This window comes from Grampus griseus, assembly GCF_964374135.1.
Source record: "Grampus griseus genome assembly, chromosome: 11".
NCBI classification, from domain to species: Eukaryota; Metazoa; Chordata; class Mammalia; order Artiodactyla; family Delphinidae; genus Grampus; species Grampus griseus.
In genome coordinates, this window is record NC_139005.1 from 45,520,406 (window position 1) to 45,537,084 (window position 16,679).

The 16,679-nt window shown below is 57.7% G+C and overlaps 2 protein-coding genes across 3 annotated transcripts; both read left to right on the forward strand.

Moving 5' to 3' along the window:
• The first annotated feature begins 222 nt into the window (after positions 1-222).
• On the forward strand, positions 223-7,299 carry ARHGEF25 (Rho guanine nucleotide exchange factor 25). Of its 2 annotated transcripts, XM_082666561.1 has the most exons (16): positions 223-400; positions 692-806; positions 3,088-3,302; positions 3,439-3,534; positions 3,615-3,688; positions 3,859-3,925; positions 4,115-4,218; positions 4,408-4,477; positions 4,597-4,686; positions 4,784-4,876; positions 5,066-5,116; positions 5,290-5,367; positions 5,554-5,754; positions 5,909-6,089; positions 6,357-6,472; positions 6,874-7,299. In XM_082666561.1, exons 1-16 carry the CDS (start codon positions 302-304, stop codon positions 6,982-6,984), a joined length of 1,761 nt encoding a protein of 586 aa, XP_082522687.1. In that variant the 5' UTR covers positions 223-301; the 3' UTR covers positions 6,985-7,299. The 2 variants fall into 2 exon arrangements, with proteins under 2 accessions (XP_082522687.1, XP_082522688.1); XM_082666562.1 differs by lacking the exons at positions 223-400; positions 692-806 and adding an exon at positions 2,031-2,130.
• A 1,894-nt stretch (positions 7,300-9,193) lies between these two features.
• LOC309830412 (solute carrier family 26 member 10-like) lies at positions 9,194-16,349 on the forward strand (the record flags this gene model as incomplete). Its single annotated transcript, XM_082666944.1, has 18 exons — positions 9,194-9,536; positions 10,006-10,116; positions 10,679-10,836; positions 11,028-11,192; positions 11,453-11,605; positions 12,336-12,418; positions 12,568-12,715; positions 12,826-12,939; positions 13,952-14,029; positions 14,119-14,214; positions 14,629-14,735; positions 14,847-14,916; positions 14,989-15,105; positions 15,246-15,279; positions 15,359-15,441; positions 15,539-15,593; positions 15,710-15,816; positions 16,129-16,349. 18 exons carry the CDS (start codon positions 9,194-9,196, stop codon positions 16,165-16,167), a joined length of 2,061 nt encoding a protein of 686 aa, XP_082523070.1. The 3' UTR covers positions 16,168-16,349.
• Between the last annotated feature and the right edge of the window lie 330 nt (positions 16,350-16,679).

Consider the following 16,679-nt stretch of genomic DNA (forward strand, 5'->3'; position numbering starts at 1 on the left):
TGCCTCCAGAGGGCCTGGGAAAACGGCAGGTACTTAGTGGGCTCCAAGATAAAACTGCGAAGCCTTGGATCGTGCTTCGACAGCGGAGTCAGGATGAAGTGGGGTTTGTTGCTGAACTACAGTTGCAGAGAAAGGAACAACCCTACCCCTTTTCAAAAGTTTGGCTGGGGTGGGAGTGGGGGCGGAGCCTGGCAGGGGGCGGATTCCGCGGCTGCAACTCCCCGGACGCACGCTGGCCTCAGAGCCCCCCAGCTTCCGTGCCCCCTCGGCTCTGAAACTTGGAGGAGGGTAGGGGTCCAGCATGAAGCCCCCGGAGCGCCCCGCCCCTGGCCGCACTGACCGGATACTGGGGGTCATGGGGGGCATGCTGCGCGCATGCGCCCTACCCGGGCAGGAGGGGGTAAGAAAGGGGGACCACGGTGGGGTCGGGGGTCTTTAGGGGGCTTCAGGATGGCTGCACCCCACAAACTCAATTTACCCGCAAACAAGAATCCTTCGGGGTAGTCGCAGGAATCCAAAAGTTCCATTAAGAGCAACATAGGCACGTTCTTGGGTAAACTGCTCCCTCCACCCCAGCCTTGGCGAAGACCCTTTTATAACAAAGTGGATTTTGACAGGAGGGAGAAGGGGAAGCGGGAGGTCTAGGCTGGCCGTGGAGGGCGGGTTTCTTACGATCACTCTGTCCCCGCAGCCCCCGAAGAGAAGCCCCCTAGGGCTGGGGGGGACCGAGCCAGAATCTAACTGTACGGAGGGGAATCAGAGAGGGGAGCGCGAACGCGAGGTCCCCGCCTGGGCTCCGCTGCCCGGTAAGAAGCTAGGGGTGGGGTGGGGCACAGTTTGCCATCCTGCGCAAAGTGGCGAATTAAAAAATATGCTGCTCGTATTAGTATAAAGGTTCGCATCTAATTTGCATGAGACCCATATAGACGCTGAGACCTCCACGCTTCTTCTCGCCCTCTAGCCCGCTGTGTGTCCCCCACCTCAGCGGGTCCCGAGCCCCCGCTGGCGTAGTGTCCCCGCGCCCCACCCCTGGCCCCTCGCCAGCCGAGTCTCCAGGACTTCTCCTTAATTGGTGATTAGCCTCAGCTGGAGTCCCGGGGCCCGGAGGAAAGAAGGGTCCGGCGAGAGGGCGGCACCCGGGCTGTGTTCCCCACAAAGAGCTCCCCATTCACGCATCCCCTACTGGGGGACCTTGTCCACCCCTGCGCGGCTAGAGACAGTCCCAACCCCAGGACCTCTTCGCACAGGCTAAGGCCCCATCCGCCGCGCCCTTCTCCGCCGCAGAGGCCGAGGGGCGACCCTAGCCGACCCCGCCGCCGGGCTTAACCCCCACGCCAGTGCTCCGCAGTCGGAGCCGGAGATGCGGGAGGGAGGGGGAACCCGGGGCTGGGGAGCCCAGGCTAGAGAGGAGGGGCGGAGGCGCTGGGGACTTGGAGTGGGTACGAGGTGGTGCCTGGGGGAGGGGGAATTGGGGCGGGAACCCAGCACTGGCTGAAGGGGGAAAGCGAGGGAGAAGGCGGAGCTGGGCCGCAGAGGCCCCTCCCCGCGGCGACCCGGCGGCGGGGCCTGTTATTCTGCTCGCCGCTCGGCGGGGACCCGCGCAGCGCCAGTGACTCGGGGAGTCGGCCCCCGCCTCCTCCCCTGACCAGGCCTAGAACTACCCCCAATCCGGGAGGCCGGAGACGCAGCTGGAGCGGCTGCCGCATCCCGGCCCAGCCTCCTCCACCATCCCTCCCCTTCCCGCTGGACATCTGGACCCTGGGCCCCGCACCGACTGGGTTCCGGAAACCCTCCCCGCCCAGCTCGGCGGCCCGGCCCCGCGCCGCCCTCTCTACAGAGTCCCCAGCCCTTTTCCAGACCAGACTTCCGCCTACCCCTGGACCCCCGCCTTCCAATTCCCTCCCTCCCCCCGCCTCCCCCAGCCTGGAGCGGGGTAGGAGGGAGAGGGGGTGTGCGCCCTGCGCCGTCCCCGCCCCCCGTGGTTCCCCCTGCATGGCCTGCCCGGGTCGGGGGTGTGGGGGGGCCCGGGCGCCATGCGGGGGGGGCAAAAGGGGGGTCGCTGTGCCTGTCCCCGCGTGATCCGAAAAGTGCTGGCAAAATGCGTCTGCTGCTTCGCCCGGGGGGGACATGGTGAGTGTAAGGTCGCGAGGGCCCAGTGTTGAGTGGGGGGCGGGCTGAGGGTTCAGGACTTGTGTCTGTCCCGGCCCTAGGGATTTAGAGGCTGGAGACTATACCTGTGTTTTCCAGGAAAGTGACCTAATAGATGATCTCTAAGATCCCCTCTTGCCTTCAAATTTCTAACAGTTAGAAGTTAAGGAAATTGGGGAAGGGGCAGGGGACTCCTCTCGACTGAGTGTGAGAAAAACCCATCCACAATCCCCTTATGCCTAGACCACATCTTCCCTGAAATCCTTCTGCTGAGAATCTACTTCAGATCTGAAGGACAGGGGGATGGAGGAATGAGGGATGAGGGGGGTCTACCAGGGGCTTTTTCCCAAATCACAGCTCCGCTGTCCCTGAGCCCAGGCCAAGGATAACACCGATGAGCTCTCCTCACTTGCCCCCTCTATTGGGTTTGTGCATGTGCTGGGAAGGTGGGCTGCAGAGGTCTTTTCTTTTTATAGTGACTAGTGCACTTGGTGGAGGAGGGGTCTGGGGTTGGCAGATGGGCTCTTAAGCTCTTTTTCTCCCCCCCCCCCCGCCACCACCCTTCTCAGAGAATGGTCTGTACCCATTGCAAGGGGGAGGGTTGTAGGAGAACAGATGGCCACCCCCAGCTTCCAGTGTCTTCCCAGATGGCTGCCCTTACCCCCATATTGGTGCCATGCTCAGATATGGGGGAACCCCCACATGTAACTGGGGGTTCCAGGCCTAGGGAGCCAGGTGTTTTCTGTCCTTCTTCCCAAGGGTGTCCTGGTGAAATTTTCTCTCCCGGCCAACTCCAATGAGGATGGCAAGAAAGTGAGCCCTGAGGGAGAGGGGCTGAGCATCACAGAGCAGAGACTCTCGGAGCTCCCTAGGGACCCTGAATCTGGAACTGAAGCAAAATTTATCACCCCCTTTCTCCCCCTACCCCACCCCCCTTAGAATCCTATTCCATTGCTGGCAGTGAGGGGAGTATCTCGGCTTCAGCTGCCTCGGGTCTGGCTGCTCCCTCTGGCCCCAGCTCTGGCCTCAGCTCTGGCCCCTGTTCCCCGGGACCCCCAGGGCCAGTCAGTGGCCTGAGAAGATGGTTGGATCATTCTAAACATTGTCTCAGTGTGGAAACTGAGGCAGAAGGTGGCCAGGCTGGACCATATGAGGTGAGGAGGGAGCACCAGAGAAGCATGTAGGACATCCATGAAGGGTGCTGGGAGAGGGCAGGTTGAGGGGGCCACTGGTCACTGGGGAGACACAGCTACTGTCCCTGACCTTTGAGACTTGACCTCTGGCCCCCAGAACTGGATGCTGGAACCGGCTTTAGCCACAGGAGAGGAGCTGCCAGAACTGACCCTGCTGACCACATTGTTGGGGGGCCCTGGGGATAAGACGCAGGTATGAAGACATGAGTCTGGCGTGGCTTCCCTCACCCAAGAGGCATCCATTTGCTTACTCTGGGATGTTCTTCCTTACAGCCACCTGAAGAGGAGACTTTGTCCCAAGTCCCTGAGAGTGAAGAGGACCAGAAGAAGGCTCTGGAAAGGAGTATGTAAGTGTCCACACACTCTCTATCCCAGACCCCCGCAGTCGCGCAACTTCCAGAGGATTGTCTCTCACATTTTAGATTTGAGACTTGGAATTTCCCCTGAGGTTGGCTGTGGTAATGAAGGGGCTTCTAGTCCAGGAGGGAGGAAGTGGCTAAACCTGTCCTCTTCCCAGGTACGTCCTGACTGAACTGGTAGAGACAGAGAAAACGTACGTGGACGACTTGGGGCAGATTGTAGAGGTAGCTCCCTTTTCCCTTCCCAGCCCTGGCCCAGCCCCTTCCCTCTCCCCAGGGCTAATGTTAGGAGATGCCTTGTTGCTCCTCTGTCCCACCTTCCCAGTCTCCCCTACATCCTGGACTTCTTGGGGAGGGGAGGTTCCCACCAGGACTGGCTCCACACACCCATGTTCCCACCCAACCTTCCCACAGGGTTACATGGCCACCATGGCTGCTCAGGGGGTACCCGAGAATCTTCGAGGTCGTGACAGGATTGTGTTTGGGAACATCCAGCAAATCTACGAGTGGCATCGAGAGTGAGTGATGGATCCCTGAGAGCGAGGGGAAGGGGCGTATGTCTGGTGGTCTCTGTATCCTACCCACGGGCCCACTGTTACCTGAGGAATGTTTGGAGAGACTTCGCGGGGAACACTACCAGGGCAGACAGCTCTGAGTTGCTTGGAGTAGGGGTATTTGACCAACCTTTTCCCTCCCTACTCCTCCAGCTATTTCCTGCAGGAGTTACAGAGGTGTTTGAAGGATCCTGATTGGCTGGCTCAGCTATTCATCAAACATGTGAGGCTTGAGAGAGTGGGGCCCAGGAGGGGAGGGGTTTGGGAGTGGGTCAGGACTTTCTGGAGATGTGCCCTCTCTCCTCGCTCACTCTACTCTTTCTTGAATTTTACTCCTGTTAGGAGCGCCGCCTGCATATGTATGTGGTGTACTGTCAGAATAAGCCCAAGTCAGAGCATGTGGTATCAGAATTTGGGGACAGCTATTTTGAGGTCAGTGGCTGAGATACCTTGGGGAAAGGGGGACAGAATCGTCAGCATGAGCAGGCTTTCCAGGCTGCAAAACCACCCCATCTGTCCCTGTCCCCAGGAGCTCCGGCAGCAGCTGGGGCACCGCCTGCAGCTCAACGACCTCCTCATCAAACCAGTGCAGAGGATCATGAAATACCAGCTGCTGCTCAAGGTCGGGGCCACCTGTTCCCTGGGGGCACAGCTGGTTGGGATGGCCCTTTCCTCATTCGTCTCCCCAGGGTTCCTAAGGCTCCCCACCCAGACTTCGGGGGGGGCCCTCACCTGTGTCCTCAGGGGAGGATGTGAGGGCTTTTGAGGATGTTCTCATAACCTCCCTGAGCATTTCTTCTCTGTGTCTTAGGATTTTCTCAAGTATTATAGTAGAGCTGGGATGGAAACTGAAGAGCTGGAGGTGAGTACTCCCAGATCTCACAGGACACACCACGCACACCTCATCTTCTTAGTCTCCTGGGTTCCTCCAGCTCCACGGGTGGTGAAGGGGAAGGCTGGTTGACGATAGAGACGTGGTCTGAAGACGCCTCTTTTCCAATGATGACAGTGCTCTTCTTTTCACTTGTGTCCCAGCAAGCTGTGGAGGTCATGTGCTTCGTACCCAAGCGCTGTAATGACATGATGACCCTGGGGAGACTGCGGGGGTTTGAGGTACAGGGATGGAGCAATGCTCTTCTGCCCCAGGCTGAGCACTCAGGAGATCCTTACAGGGAACTGTGCTCTCCTGGGGCTGACAGGAGATGGTTGGTTGGGAGTGTCAGGGGAAGGAGGGAGGAGCAGAGAGTTGCCCCTTTTCTCTTATTGTTTTTCTCAAAGGCCACTCTCCTTTGGTTTCAGGGCAAATTGACTGCTCAGGGGAAGCTCTTGGGCCAGGACACATTCTGGGTCACAGAGCCCGAGGCTGGGGGGCTGCTGTCTTCTCGGGGTCGAGAGAGACGTGTCTTCCTCTTTGAGCAAATCATCATCTTCAGCGAGGCCCTGGGAGGAGGAGTGAGAGGTGGAACGCAGCCTGGATATGTGTACAAAAGCAGCATCAAGGTGGGGAGGGTGTCCCAAGGGAGAGGTCTGACTGGGATAGGGGAGGCCTCTGAGAGGACGGTGGCCCCTCACATCCTCTTTGGATTTGTTGGAGGGGACAGGAACCAGAGAGGGCCTGAAGAATTGGGGGGCTACCTCTTATTTGCCAATCCAGGTGAGCTGCCTGGGACTGGAGGGGAACCTCCAAGGCGACCCTTGCCGCTTTGCACTGACCTCCAGAGGGCCAGAGGGTGGGATCCAGCGCTATGTCCTGCAAACTGCAGACCCTGCGGTCAGTCAGGCCTGGATCAAGCAAGTGGCTCAGATCCTGGAAAGCCAGCGGAACTTTCTCAATGGTGAAGCTCTCACCCTCCCTCCCCGACATCCTCCCTTGGTCCTTGGATCTCCTGAATCCCTCACCGCCCAATCTCCAGTCCCTGCCCTCACCCCAGCTTCTCCCCATCCCTCATCCTCACTTTTCCACAACTAGCTCAAGATTTAGTAACTCAGAATCCCCTAAAGCCTCAAGTGACTTACATTGGTGGACAGTCCTTGAGAGCAGAGCCCCTGGGAAAGGGCGTGTCTCTGCTGTAACCCTCCTTCTGTCCCTTTGTTTGCCCCAGCACTGCAGTCACCCATTGAGTACCAGAGACGGGAGAGCCAGACAAACAGCCTGGGACGGCCAGGAGGTCCTGGGGTGGGGAGCCCCGGGAGAATTCGGCCTGGAGATCGGGCCCAGGTCAGCACACACACACCCATCAATGGCTCTCTTCCCTCCCTGCTGCTGTTTCCCAAAGGGCAGGTGGCCAGAGTCCCCCTGTCCCTGGACACACAGGTATGAGGAATGGAATTCCCTGGTTGTAAGGGCAGAATGGGGAGGTCCTCTCTTGTTCCAGGATCCCCAAACCTCCTTCCCCTGTATCATTCCTTTCTTCCACCACCTTCCTTTTGTCTGCCCCTTCCTACTTCCCATCTCTTGCCCTCCCCCACTCAAGTTTAACCCTGAGAGAAGCTGATGGTCTCAGATAATCTAAGATGTCTGGCAAGAGGGGGTGGCTTGACTAGGGCTTACACTGACAAGAGAGGAGTGAGGGTGGATTCCTGAACTTTTGTGGTCCTCTGACTTGAGTCTCTCTTCAGGCCTCCAGTGACATCCCCCAAGCTCCTCATGACTCTCCTCCAGTTCCACCAATTCCAAACGCCCCCCCCTGCCAAGCCAGACTTGCCAAGCTGGATGAAGATGAGCTGTAACTGGTGAAGGCCATGGGGGTGGTGCTGACTCAGCCACTCTGTTCCCCCAGGAACTTCAGGGCAATCCTTCTGGCAGCGCCCCAGAATTCCTCCCTCTTGGTGTATCTGGAGGGTGGGCGAGGCTGGGAGTGTCAACTTGCAGGAGGGAACCTAGACTCAGAAAGACTTCTTTCTGCCCAAGAAACATAGGTTCCTTCAGCCCCCACCCCTATGCATGCATCACAGGTCCCCCCCAAAAGGGTAGGAGGGCTGGGGCAAGGGCCAGACAGAAACTATTGGTTTTGTTTTTGATTTTGTTTTTTCTGTTTTTTGAGAATAAAGGTTTTGTTATATCACTAAAGCTGCTGTCTTGGCAGAGGGAAGGGGAAGCTGAAGTAGGGGTAAGTGGGGTAAAGGGGTATGGAAGAGATCAGCTGGCCCCTCAGATCAGTCACTTGAGGAGGGGCCTGGTGAAAGGAGAAGGGTGCGGGATGTAAGATAAAAGATGTCATTATCTTTGTCCCTCACCTGCAGTTGCAGCAACTCTCAGTCTAGACCTGGAGCTTAGGGCTACTGGAAAACCCTAGAACCTTGACGTATCCTCCCCTTTGCCCAGTCCCTCTTTCCCTCCCCTCTGGTCTCTGTTCTAGACCCCACTGGAAAGCCCGCTGTGGGGTGACTTCCCACCATTCCCCCCAACACCCAGATTCTAAAGCTCCGAATGCCCAATGTACCTTTCTTTCTGGGGCCACCATGTTCAGCTCAGGGAACATGGGGAGGTGAGAGGATGCTGGGGTGCTGTGTCCCCTTCTGGCTCTGGGTGTCCTTACTTTTGCTGTCTGGGAGGTTGTAAAGCATATCCATACTGAGCAGGAAGGGATTCTTCTTCAAGCCACAGACCCAAGAGCGGAGAGCCCAAAGGGGTCTTCACCTCTCCCAACTTCTGGGACAGCCCCTGGGACAGAGAGCCAAACGTGCAGAGATCCGTGTCCAGATGCCCTGTCCTGGGTCCTTGGGCATCGGTGTGCCCACTGTGTCCATACGTCCCCTGGGCCCAGTCACGTGTACTTGAGCTTCCTCAGCAGACAATAGACTGCTGGGGTGGGAGGGTGAGGAAGAGCTGGAGTCTCCCTGTGGGCCTGAGGTCTCTCTGGCCACAATGGGGGGAGGGACCTCTAAGGTGGAGGGGACAGGACGTACAGCCCAGATAAGACTTCTGGGGAACAATAGGAGGAATTGAAGAGGGGAGACCCACCCTCACTGTACCCCACCCCCAGGGCTTTGGGGTCAGGGACTGGGGAGGGCTGCTAAGGATTCGTGTGAATGGAGGAGGGGATGGGGCAAATAACAGAATTCTGGAGCTCAGAACCTTTGAATCTCTTTAGGGACCACAGGGGTACATGAGGTGGGTGGGTGACCCTTTTGTACTTAATTTAACCACATACGTGTTGTTGAGTGCCTACTTTGTGAATAGCACTGGAACGTAATAAACAGTGCTTCAGTGTTTTTGGCTTCTGAGAAATAAAATCAAAGTTCCCTGTCTGTTCAGTGTTCCCCCTGAGGCCCTGAACTGGGAATTTAGGCCCAGCCACTCCCAGCAGAGGTGTGTGTGTGGCAGGGCGGTTCTCTATCCATCCGTATCCAATAGCAGCTGCTTCCCATCTAGATAGTTTGTGAAACAGCTGAGGGCAATGGAGCCCCTTACACTTTCTGGGGACAAGCTGCGCCCCATGAGGATTTGGGTCTGGGGCGGGGCGGGGAAGGGAAGTTGGAACGCCGCTGAACTTTCTTGTGGGCAATGCAGCGGCCCTGGGAATGACCAGTAACCCTAGAGGAGTCAGCGTCTGTCTTCGCCCAAGGTGCAGATGCGGAAAGGAACCGGGAGCGAGAAGGCGGGAGTCAAAAGACCTAGGAGCGGTAAATAGTGGGTGTTGGGTGATGAGGCGCGTTTGTCTTTCGCCCTGCCTCTCTGGCTCCTAACCCTTTCCACGGCCATCCCTCCCCCCATAGCAGGCTGCAGAGCGAGCGATCTGGCCAAGGATGTCTGAGGAAACGCCTAACGTAGAGACACCCCCTCCCCAAGGCGCAGCCGGCTCCTGACTGTAGAAGGTCCCCAAGAGAGGGCGCCCTCCGGGACGGGATTGGACCCTGCTTCGCGGAGGCGGGACTCGGGGCCCGCGGGCGGAGGGGTATTTAAGACTGGGCGGAGTTGGAGGTGGCAGAGGGCAAAATGAGTGGGCTACCCGGTGCCAGCACCTGCCCAGGTCCGGGAGAGGCCTCCGACCTTAAGTCCCCCCTGGGCGCCAAGTTCAGGGAACCTCTTACCGAGGCCCGGTTTCAGCAGCTCTTCGGGGACGCAGAGCAGGAGCCCGAGCTACTCGCGGAGCCCCGCTGGTCGCGGCTGCGCCGGCTTTGGAAGCGGCGGGCCCGCGCCTGTTCCGGACCGGGGCCGTGGCCCCTGCTGCGGGCGCGGCTGCCCCCGCTGCGTTGGCTGCCCCACTACCGCTGGCGGGCCTGGCTGCTCGGGGATGCGGTGGCCGGAGTGACCGTGGGCATCGTGCACGTGCCCCAGGGTGAGCGGCGCCAGCAGCAGCCTGTCAGGGGCCCAAGCTCTAGAGGGCTTCGGGTTGGCACGGGGCCTGGGAACCGGGAGCGAAGTGGTGGGTTAGTGTGGCTTGAGGGCTCGGCGACAGGGACCTGAGGCCAAGTTCTGGGTAAGGACAGTGGAGCTCCATCAGATCCCCACCCCCAGCTCCCCTCATCTGTGCAATTATGCGCGAAGTCTTGGACACGGTCCGGCCCAGGGAACTGGAGAGAGGCAGGACGCCTGCCCCCCAGGACGCGGCCGACACAGATCTCTGACCTTGTCCGCCCCGCGACCTCCCATCGAGGCCCGTTAACCCCTCAGTTCCCTCATGTGGCGGGATTTAGAGTCCCCGGGCCAGCCTCTAAGAGTGCGGGAAGGGAAGGACAGTCCTGGAGGCTGGGCACCCTGCCGCCTAACCTACACATCGGAGACCTTTCCTTCCACTACTCCCCCAGGCATGGCTTTTGCCCTCCTGACCTCTGTGCCCCCAGTGTTCGGACTCTACACTTCTTTCTTTCCCGTCCTCATCTACACCTTGTTGGGTACTGGGAGACACCTGTCCACCGGTGAGTGACCCAGTGACTCCTCTCCTTCTCTGTGGGGTGGAAAGGACAGGGGTTTGAGGCTTCCGTTCTTGTAAGCTCCCTCGCCCTTATTCCCGTCTTCACGCCCCCACCTTCCCTTCCGCCTCTGCCGCTACACTGCCGTGAACCTCTGACCTAGACAGTGCTCGCTGCGGGTGCTGAGTGGGTGCAAAGAGGCGGGAGTTTACTCGGACTTTTCCCCTCCATGAAATTTGGTTAAAATGAACGTCTCTACAACTTGGAAGAGGGGAGAGGAGATACTCTGTCGCCCAAAGGAGCAGGCAGTCCCCAGGGCGTCTGCAGGAGGGGGCAGTGACGCAGTTGGGAGCAGTTTTTTCCCGGCGGGCGCTCCCTCCTTTCCTCCCTCACCGCTGGTTCCGGGCTGCTGCACCAGCTCTTGGCCCCAGAGTCTTCACCTGAGCAGCAAGCCTTCTAGGAGAGGGCGTCTGACGGCAGCATCCTGGGCGGAGAGCGCGAAGCCTGGGCTGTCGCCGCGCCCCAGGTGGCACAGCTGGTGATCTCTGCGTTTGTCCCCCGGCCCTAGGAACTTTCGCGGTACTCAGCCTTATGACGGGCTCGGCCGTGGAGCGGCTGGTGCCTGAACCCCTCGAGGGGAACCTGAGCGGCATTGAGAGGGAACAGCTGGATGCTCAGCGGGTTGGTGCGGCTGCGGCCATGGCCTTCGGGAGCGGGGCACTGATGGTGAGGGAGGACCTTGGGGGAGGACCCTGAGGGAATCCACGCTGGGGGCCCGGAGAATTGGGCCAGGGGAGAGGGAGGGACAAGTCTCCAGCACCGGTCTAGGCGGGAGAGGTGCGCGGACAAGCTGGTGCACTGCGCCGGGGCTGGTCTGCTCCTTCTCCAGTGGTGATGGCTCATCTTCTCCCCTGCAGCTGGGAATGTTCGCGCTGCAGCTCGGCGTCCTGGCCACCTTTTTGTCGGAGCCTGTAGTCAAGGCGCTGACCAGTGGGGCCGCCCTGCACGTGCTCGTGTCCCAACTGCCTAGCCTTTTGGGGTTGCCCCTCCCGCGTCAGATCGGCTGCTTCGCTCTCTTCAAGGTGAGGGTGGGAGAAGAGCGAAGAGGCTTCTAGCGGTCCTGGGAAGAGGGAAGCCCGTAAAGAAAGGAAGTGGGGGCGAGTGGAGGGATAGTGTGTGGCATGGGCGGAGAAAAGGTCAGAACCACGTGGCTGAATGAGGGTCGCTGAGGAGGTGGAAGCCCTGATGGGAGCCAGGAGAGGCCTCGCCTCAGTCTGGCGGGTCCGCGCTGGGGGCAGTCGACCCTGGCCCCAGGCCCTCTGCTCACTGCCCCTGCCCGTAGACGCTGGCCGCCGTGCTGACGGCGCTGCCGCGGAGCAGTCCCGCCGAACTGACCGTCTCGGCGCTCAGCCTGGCGCTGCTCGTGCCCGTCAAGGAATTGAACGTGAGGTTCCGAGACAGGCTACCCACCCCGATCCCAGGGGAAATCGTCATGGTGAGGATGGGGTCCCAGCCCCGTGCACCGCACAGACCCTGCCCGTCCGGTAGGAACTGGCCGCTGCCGCCCCTTCATGGAGTGCAGAGAGGTCACAGATGAGAGGTCCTGCTTACATGTGTACTTTTCCAGGCCTCTTCCCAGAACACTTTGACCCTCGGGAATCCCCCACCCAAACGTCCCCCCTTCTCTCAAAAAGCCGGCTGTAGGCCTCTTAGAAAGCCTTCTTCCTCCTTTCAGCGCCCCCTTGCGGTGTCGCTCGCCACGGCACCTTCGCTCCCGTCTCTCCCCTCGCCGGTCCCGCACTGTAATTCACGGTTTATCTTCCTCCCCGCGTCCACCTACATTTCTCTCTCCCGCCCCAACTAAACAGGCTCTCCTCGTCTCCACGGATACCCCATATATCCCTTGATATAACCCAGCTTCCCTGCTTAGAATGGCTCGATTGCACCTCTTGATATCCACCATCCCTCATAGCAGCCCCCTCTTACTTCTTCCTGTCCCTCTCTCTCCATAGCTCCAGGCATACATCATTCTTCTTTCCCATCCCCAACCTCCTTCACTCTAAACCAGTTGTTAGGCATCCATCCCCAAAACATCCCAGCTACCCCAGTTGCTGGGCTCCTGCAACCACCTAATCCTGCGTTGCAATCCTCTCTCATATTGAGCTCCTTCCAGCATCTGCCAGGGGCCTGTCTCCTCCCATGCTCTAATTTGCTCTCTTTCCCAGGTGCTTCTGGCCTCCGTGCTCTGCTTCACCTCTTCCCTGGACACAAGATACAACATCCAGATAGTTGGATTGCTGCCCGGAGGGTAAGAGAGAATGGAAAGGCACCAGTTTTCTTTCCTCACAACTCTCCCACCCAGCACCTTCCCCTGTCCTGCCCTATGCCATTTCCTCTCTCTTGCTCATATCCTTGTTATACCCAACCCATTCTCACCATGGATTCCTCTCTCTCTAGATTTCCCCGGCCTCTCCTCCCCAACCTGGCTGAGCTGCCCAGGATTCTGGCCGACTCGTTGCCCATGGCACTGGTTACCTTTGCAGTGTCTGCCTCCCTGGCCTCCATCTATGCAGACAAGTACAGCTACACTATTGATTCCAACCAGGTGTGACTTTGAGTGAGGACCCCAACCTCATTCAGGGGACAGCCCCCTAATGGGATTCCCCCCTCCCAGCCATGCCTTTGTCTCCTCTTCATCTCACTGCATCCCTCCAGGAGCTCTTTGCACATGGTGTCTCCAACCTCATCTCCTCCCTCTTCTCTTGCTTTCCCAACTCGGCCACATTGGCCACAACCAGCCTACTAGTGGATGCTGGTGGGAACACACAGGTAAGAGCACGTCCCTGGGTGAGGAGAAGGGGGGAGGGGCATCCAGGTTGGGTGGTGGTGGAACAAGTGGAAGATTGGCAGATCCCCAGTTGGCAGCTCTATAGAGAAGGATGGAATTCTGTGAGGGAAGGTGAGTGAGGAGATGGGATTACCTGGGTAGGAGGTATAGAAGAGAAGAAAGGTACATTAAGACCTTTGTAGACTCTAAGCACTGAAAAAGTTTATGGTGCCCTATGTGCAGTTCAAAATAAGAACAATACTATCTGGAAAATAAATTTAAGAAACAAAATTCTGGTGTTTTTCCTTGTGAGGACATTTTCTTTTAAAAAGAAATATCACATATCAAAGTCTCTCCCTAATGTTTTTGGTTTCTTGTACTTTGTTGGTGCCCTAAGCATGTGATTAACCTGCTTTTAGGGTCATCCAACAATGGCTTTTAAGATGAAGGTAGGCTGGTGGGGGAGGGATAAGTTGGGAGATTGGGATTGACATATACACACTGCTATATATAAAAATAGATAGCTAATAAGGACCTACTGCATAGCACAGGGCACTCTACTCAATACTCTGTAATGACTATGGGAAAAGAATCCAAAAAAGAATGGATATATATATATATATATATATATATATATATATATATATATATATATATATATGTATGACTGATTCACTTTGCAGTACAGCAGAAACTAACACAACATTGTAAATCAACTATGCTCCAATAAAATTTTAAAAAAAGATGGAGGTCAGCTACAAAAATAGGGATGTTGAACTGCATCTTGGGGCAGACCAGCAAATGACAGGCATTTAATTGGGGGAGGGGAAGGTAGGTGTGAGCGGCAGAATATCAAGCAGGGGGTTGAGGAGTGAGGAGTATCAGTGTGGAAGGGGATTTGGGAGGAGGGAGACTTCCAAGGAGGATGAGGCAGAGTAGGCAGGGAGACCAACTCTCACGCGGGGGTGGGTGAGGTTCCCTCCCTTCTTTGCTTCCGTCCCTCCTTCCCTCTAGGTGGCAGGCCTCTTCTCCTGTATGGTTGTCCTGTCTGTCCTGCTGTGGTTGGGGCCCTTCTTCTACTATCTGCCCAAGGTAAGCAGCAGAGGAGGTGGAGGGGTGGCTGGGATGGGTGGCGACATCCCTCCACACTGGGGTGGTCAGCTTACCTCCTCTGCCCCAAGGCTGTCTTGGCCTGCATCAACATCTCCAGCATGCGCCAGATGTTCTTCCAGATGCGAGAACTTCCACAACTATGGCGCATCAGCCGCGTGGACTTTGTGAGAAATGGCAGCATTACCCTCGGATGCCCCCTCCCATTTACCAGCGTCCCCAGCCTCTGCCCTTGATCGAAGCTAATTGTCCCAGTCCTAAGTTCTGCAACCCACCCCCCCCCCCCAACATGTATACCTCCTAATCCCTTTACTCAGAGACAAGGTGAAGGGTGGAGCTTGAACCTCTTCAGACCTGAATATTTGTAACTCCCCAGATGGTTCAAGGTCTGGGGTCATTACACTTGGTGTGTATCCCCTATTAGGTCCATCCCATTCCTTCCTTCTGTCATTGTTTCTACTTTCTCCCGGGCCATCCCTCCCCATCACTTGCCCCGGCAGTCACTGCCCCTGGACCCCTTTCCCTGGCAGGGATGGCCTGGCATTTCTTTTGGTCATTTCGCTCCCATCCATGTCCTGCAGGCTGTGTGGATGGTCACATGGGTGGCTGTCGTGACCCTGAGTGTGGACCTGGGCCTGGCTGTAGGTGTGGTCTTCTCCATGATGACTGTGGTCTGCCGCACCCAGAGGTGGGAGTAGAGATGAGGGGAGTCAAGATGAGCGGAGGGAAGAGAAAAGAGTGCCTGGGGTGACTCTCCAGCCAGGTCAGGCTGGGAATCTGACCCCAGCTTCCCGCCCAGGGTACAGTGCCTGGCACTTGGACTGGCTGAGGGGACAGAGCTCTACAGGCCACTCAGAGAGAGTCACAAGGTGGGTGGGCTACAGCCGAAGAAGGAAGGGAAGATTAGACTCGGATGTTTCACTGACCCTCTGACCCCTTAGCTCCTCCAGGTCCCAGGGCTCTGCATCCTGAGCTATCCAACACCGCTCTACTTCGGGACCCGTGGGCAGTTTCGCCGCATCCTGGAGTGGCACCTGGGGCTTGGAGAAGGAGGCAAGGTGAGGGACTTGGTCAAAGGGGCATGTGGCTTCTTTGGGGGTGGGAGACAGGTGGGTGTTCTGGGGGGGGTCATTGTGCTCAAGGGGTGCATGTTCGTGCTTGTGTCTCAGAGATGGTGACTACCCTTTTCTACTCACAGGAGGCTCCAAAGACAGACGGCCCACCTGATGCAGGTGAGATGGGATGACAATGAGGGAGATTTGGGCACGACCCATGGAGGCATCTGGGTACTCCTGCCTTCTGCCATCCTAGTTGCTGAGCCTGTCAGAGTGGTAGTCCTAGACTGCAGTGGTGTCACCTTTGCAGATGCTGCAGGGGCCAGAGAAGTGGTTCAGGTGAGGGAGAGGGTAGGTTAAGGAGAAAGTCCCCTTGTCCCACGAATACTCTCTGATATAGGATTTAACCCCCTGCCCTCCCCCCCGCCCCACGTAGCTGGCCAGCCGATGCCGAGATGCTGGGATCCACCTTCTCCTGGCTCAGTGTAATGGTGAGATGTGGAGGATGGAGGGATCTGGAGAGTGGGGAGTGACTGGACGCTTGCGGGGAAGGAAGAGGACACGGTGTAGTTGTAGGACCTGAGAGCCTGACCCCTTCTCCACACAGCCTCAGTGCTGGGGACACTGACCCAGGCAGGACTCCTGGATAGAGTGACCCCAGAACAGCTGTTTGTGAGTGTCCAGGATGCAGCTGCATATGCCCTGGAGAGACTGGTGAGGGGGCAGTAGCAACGGGAGTGGAAGCCAGGAGGTGCTGGGCTATGGCAAAGGAGGTGTGAGTCAGTGACTGAAGATCCAGGCAGAGGGATTTGTGAAGGGGGCTGAGGAGGGAGATGAAGGAAAGGGGTGGGGATGAAGTAATTAGTCTATATAAGACTAAACCAGGGAGACTGGGCCCAGCTGTGGGTGAAGAACTGAGGAACTAAGGTTCCAAAGCAGGCGGGGTACCCCTGAGAGGTCTGCCAAATCTTGGGTGAGGGAGGGGGGCACCTAATCTACTTCTGACATGTCCCTTCCCTTTTCCAGGAGCTCACTGGTCCAAAGACTTGCACAGTGTGGGTCTGACCCGGTCATGTGGAGTGTGGAGGGTCCCAAAAGCATGTGTGTGAGGAGGGCCAGGGTCCCCGAGCCCCCTTACTTAATGTAACTAATAAAATGAAGCTGAAAGTCTCTGGGGTTCATGAAGTGAGTCTGGGTGTCTGCACACAGACCCTTGGTGCCCCATTCCTCCATGCGCACAGCATTGCAGAGACACAACTGAAAATGGCTTTCACCTGTATGTTCACTGGTCCCCACACCAGCTCCCGTCACCAGTTCTCTCCATGGGGTGGGGCTGCAGTCGCTGCACAGAGTCCTGGATCCAGGGATGCGAGGGAGGCCCCAGCCCTGGGAATATATACTGGGGGCTTCCCCACCCCCTTGGTCCCAAGGAGATGAGAGTGTTTCCGCTTTAGGATTTTAGAGTCCCCATGGGCTCTTTGGCACTTGGAAAGCAACCCCCCACTTCCTGCCCTATGGGAAGGGGGTGGGAGGAGGACTTGGCACTGGCTGTGGGATGAGTTATGGCTCCATCATGC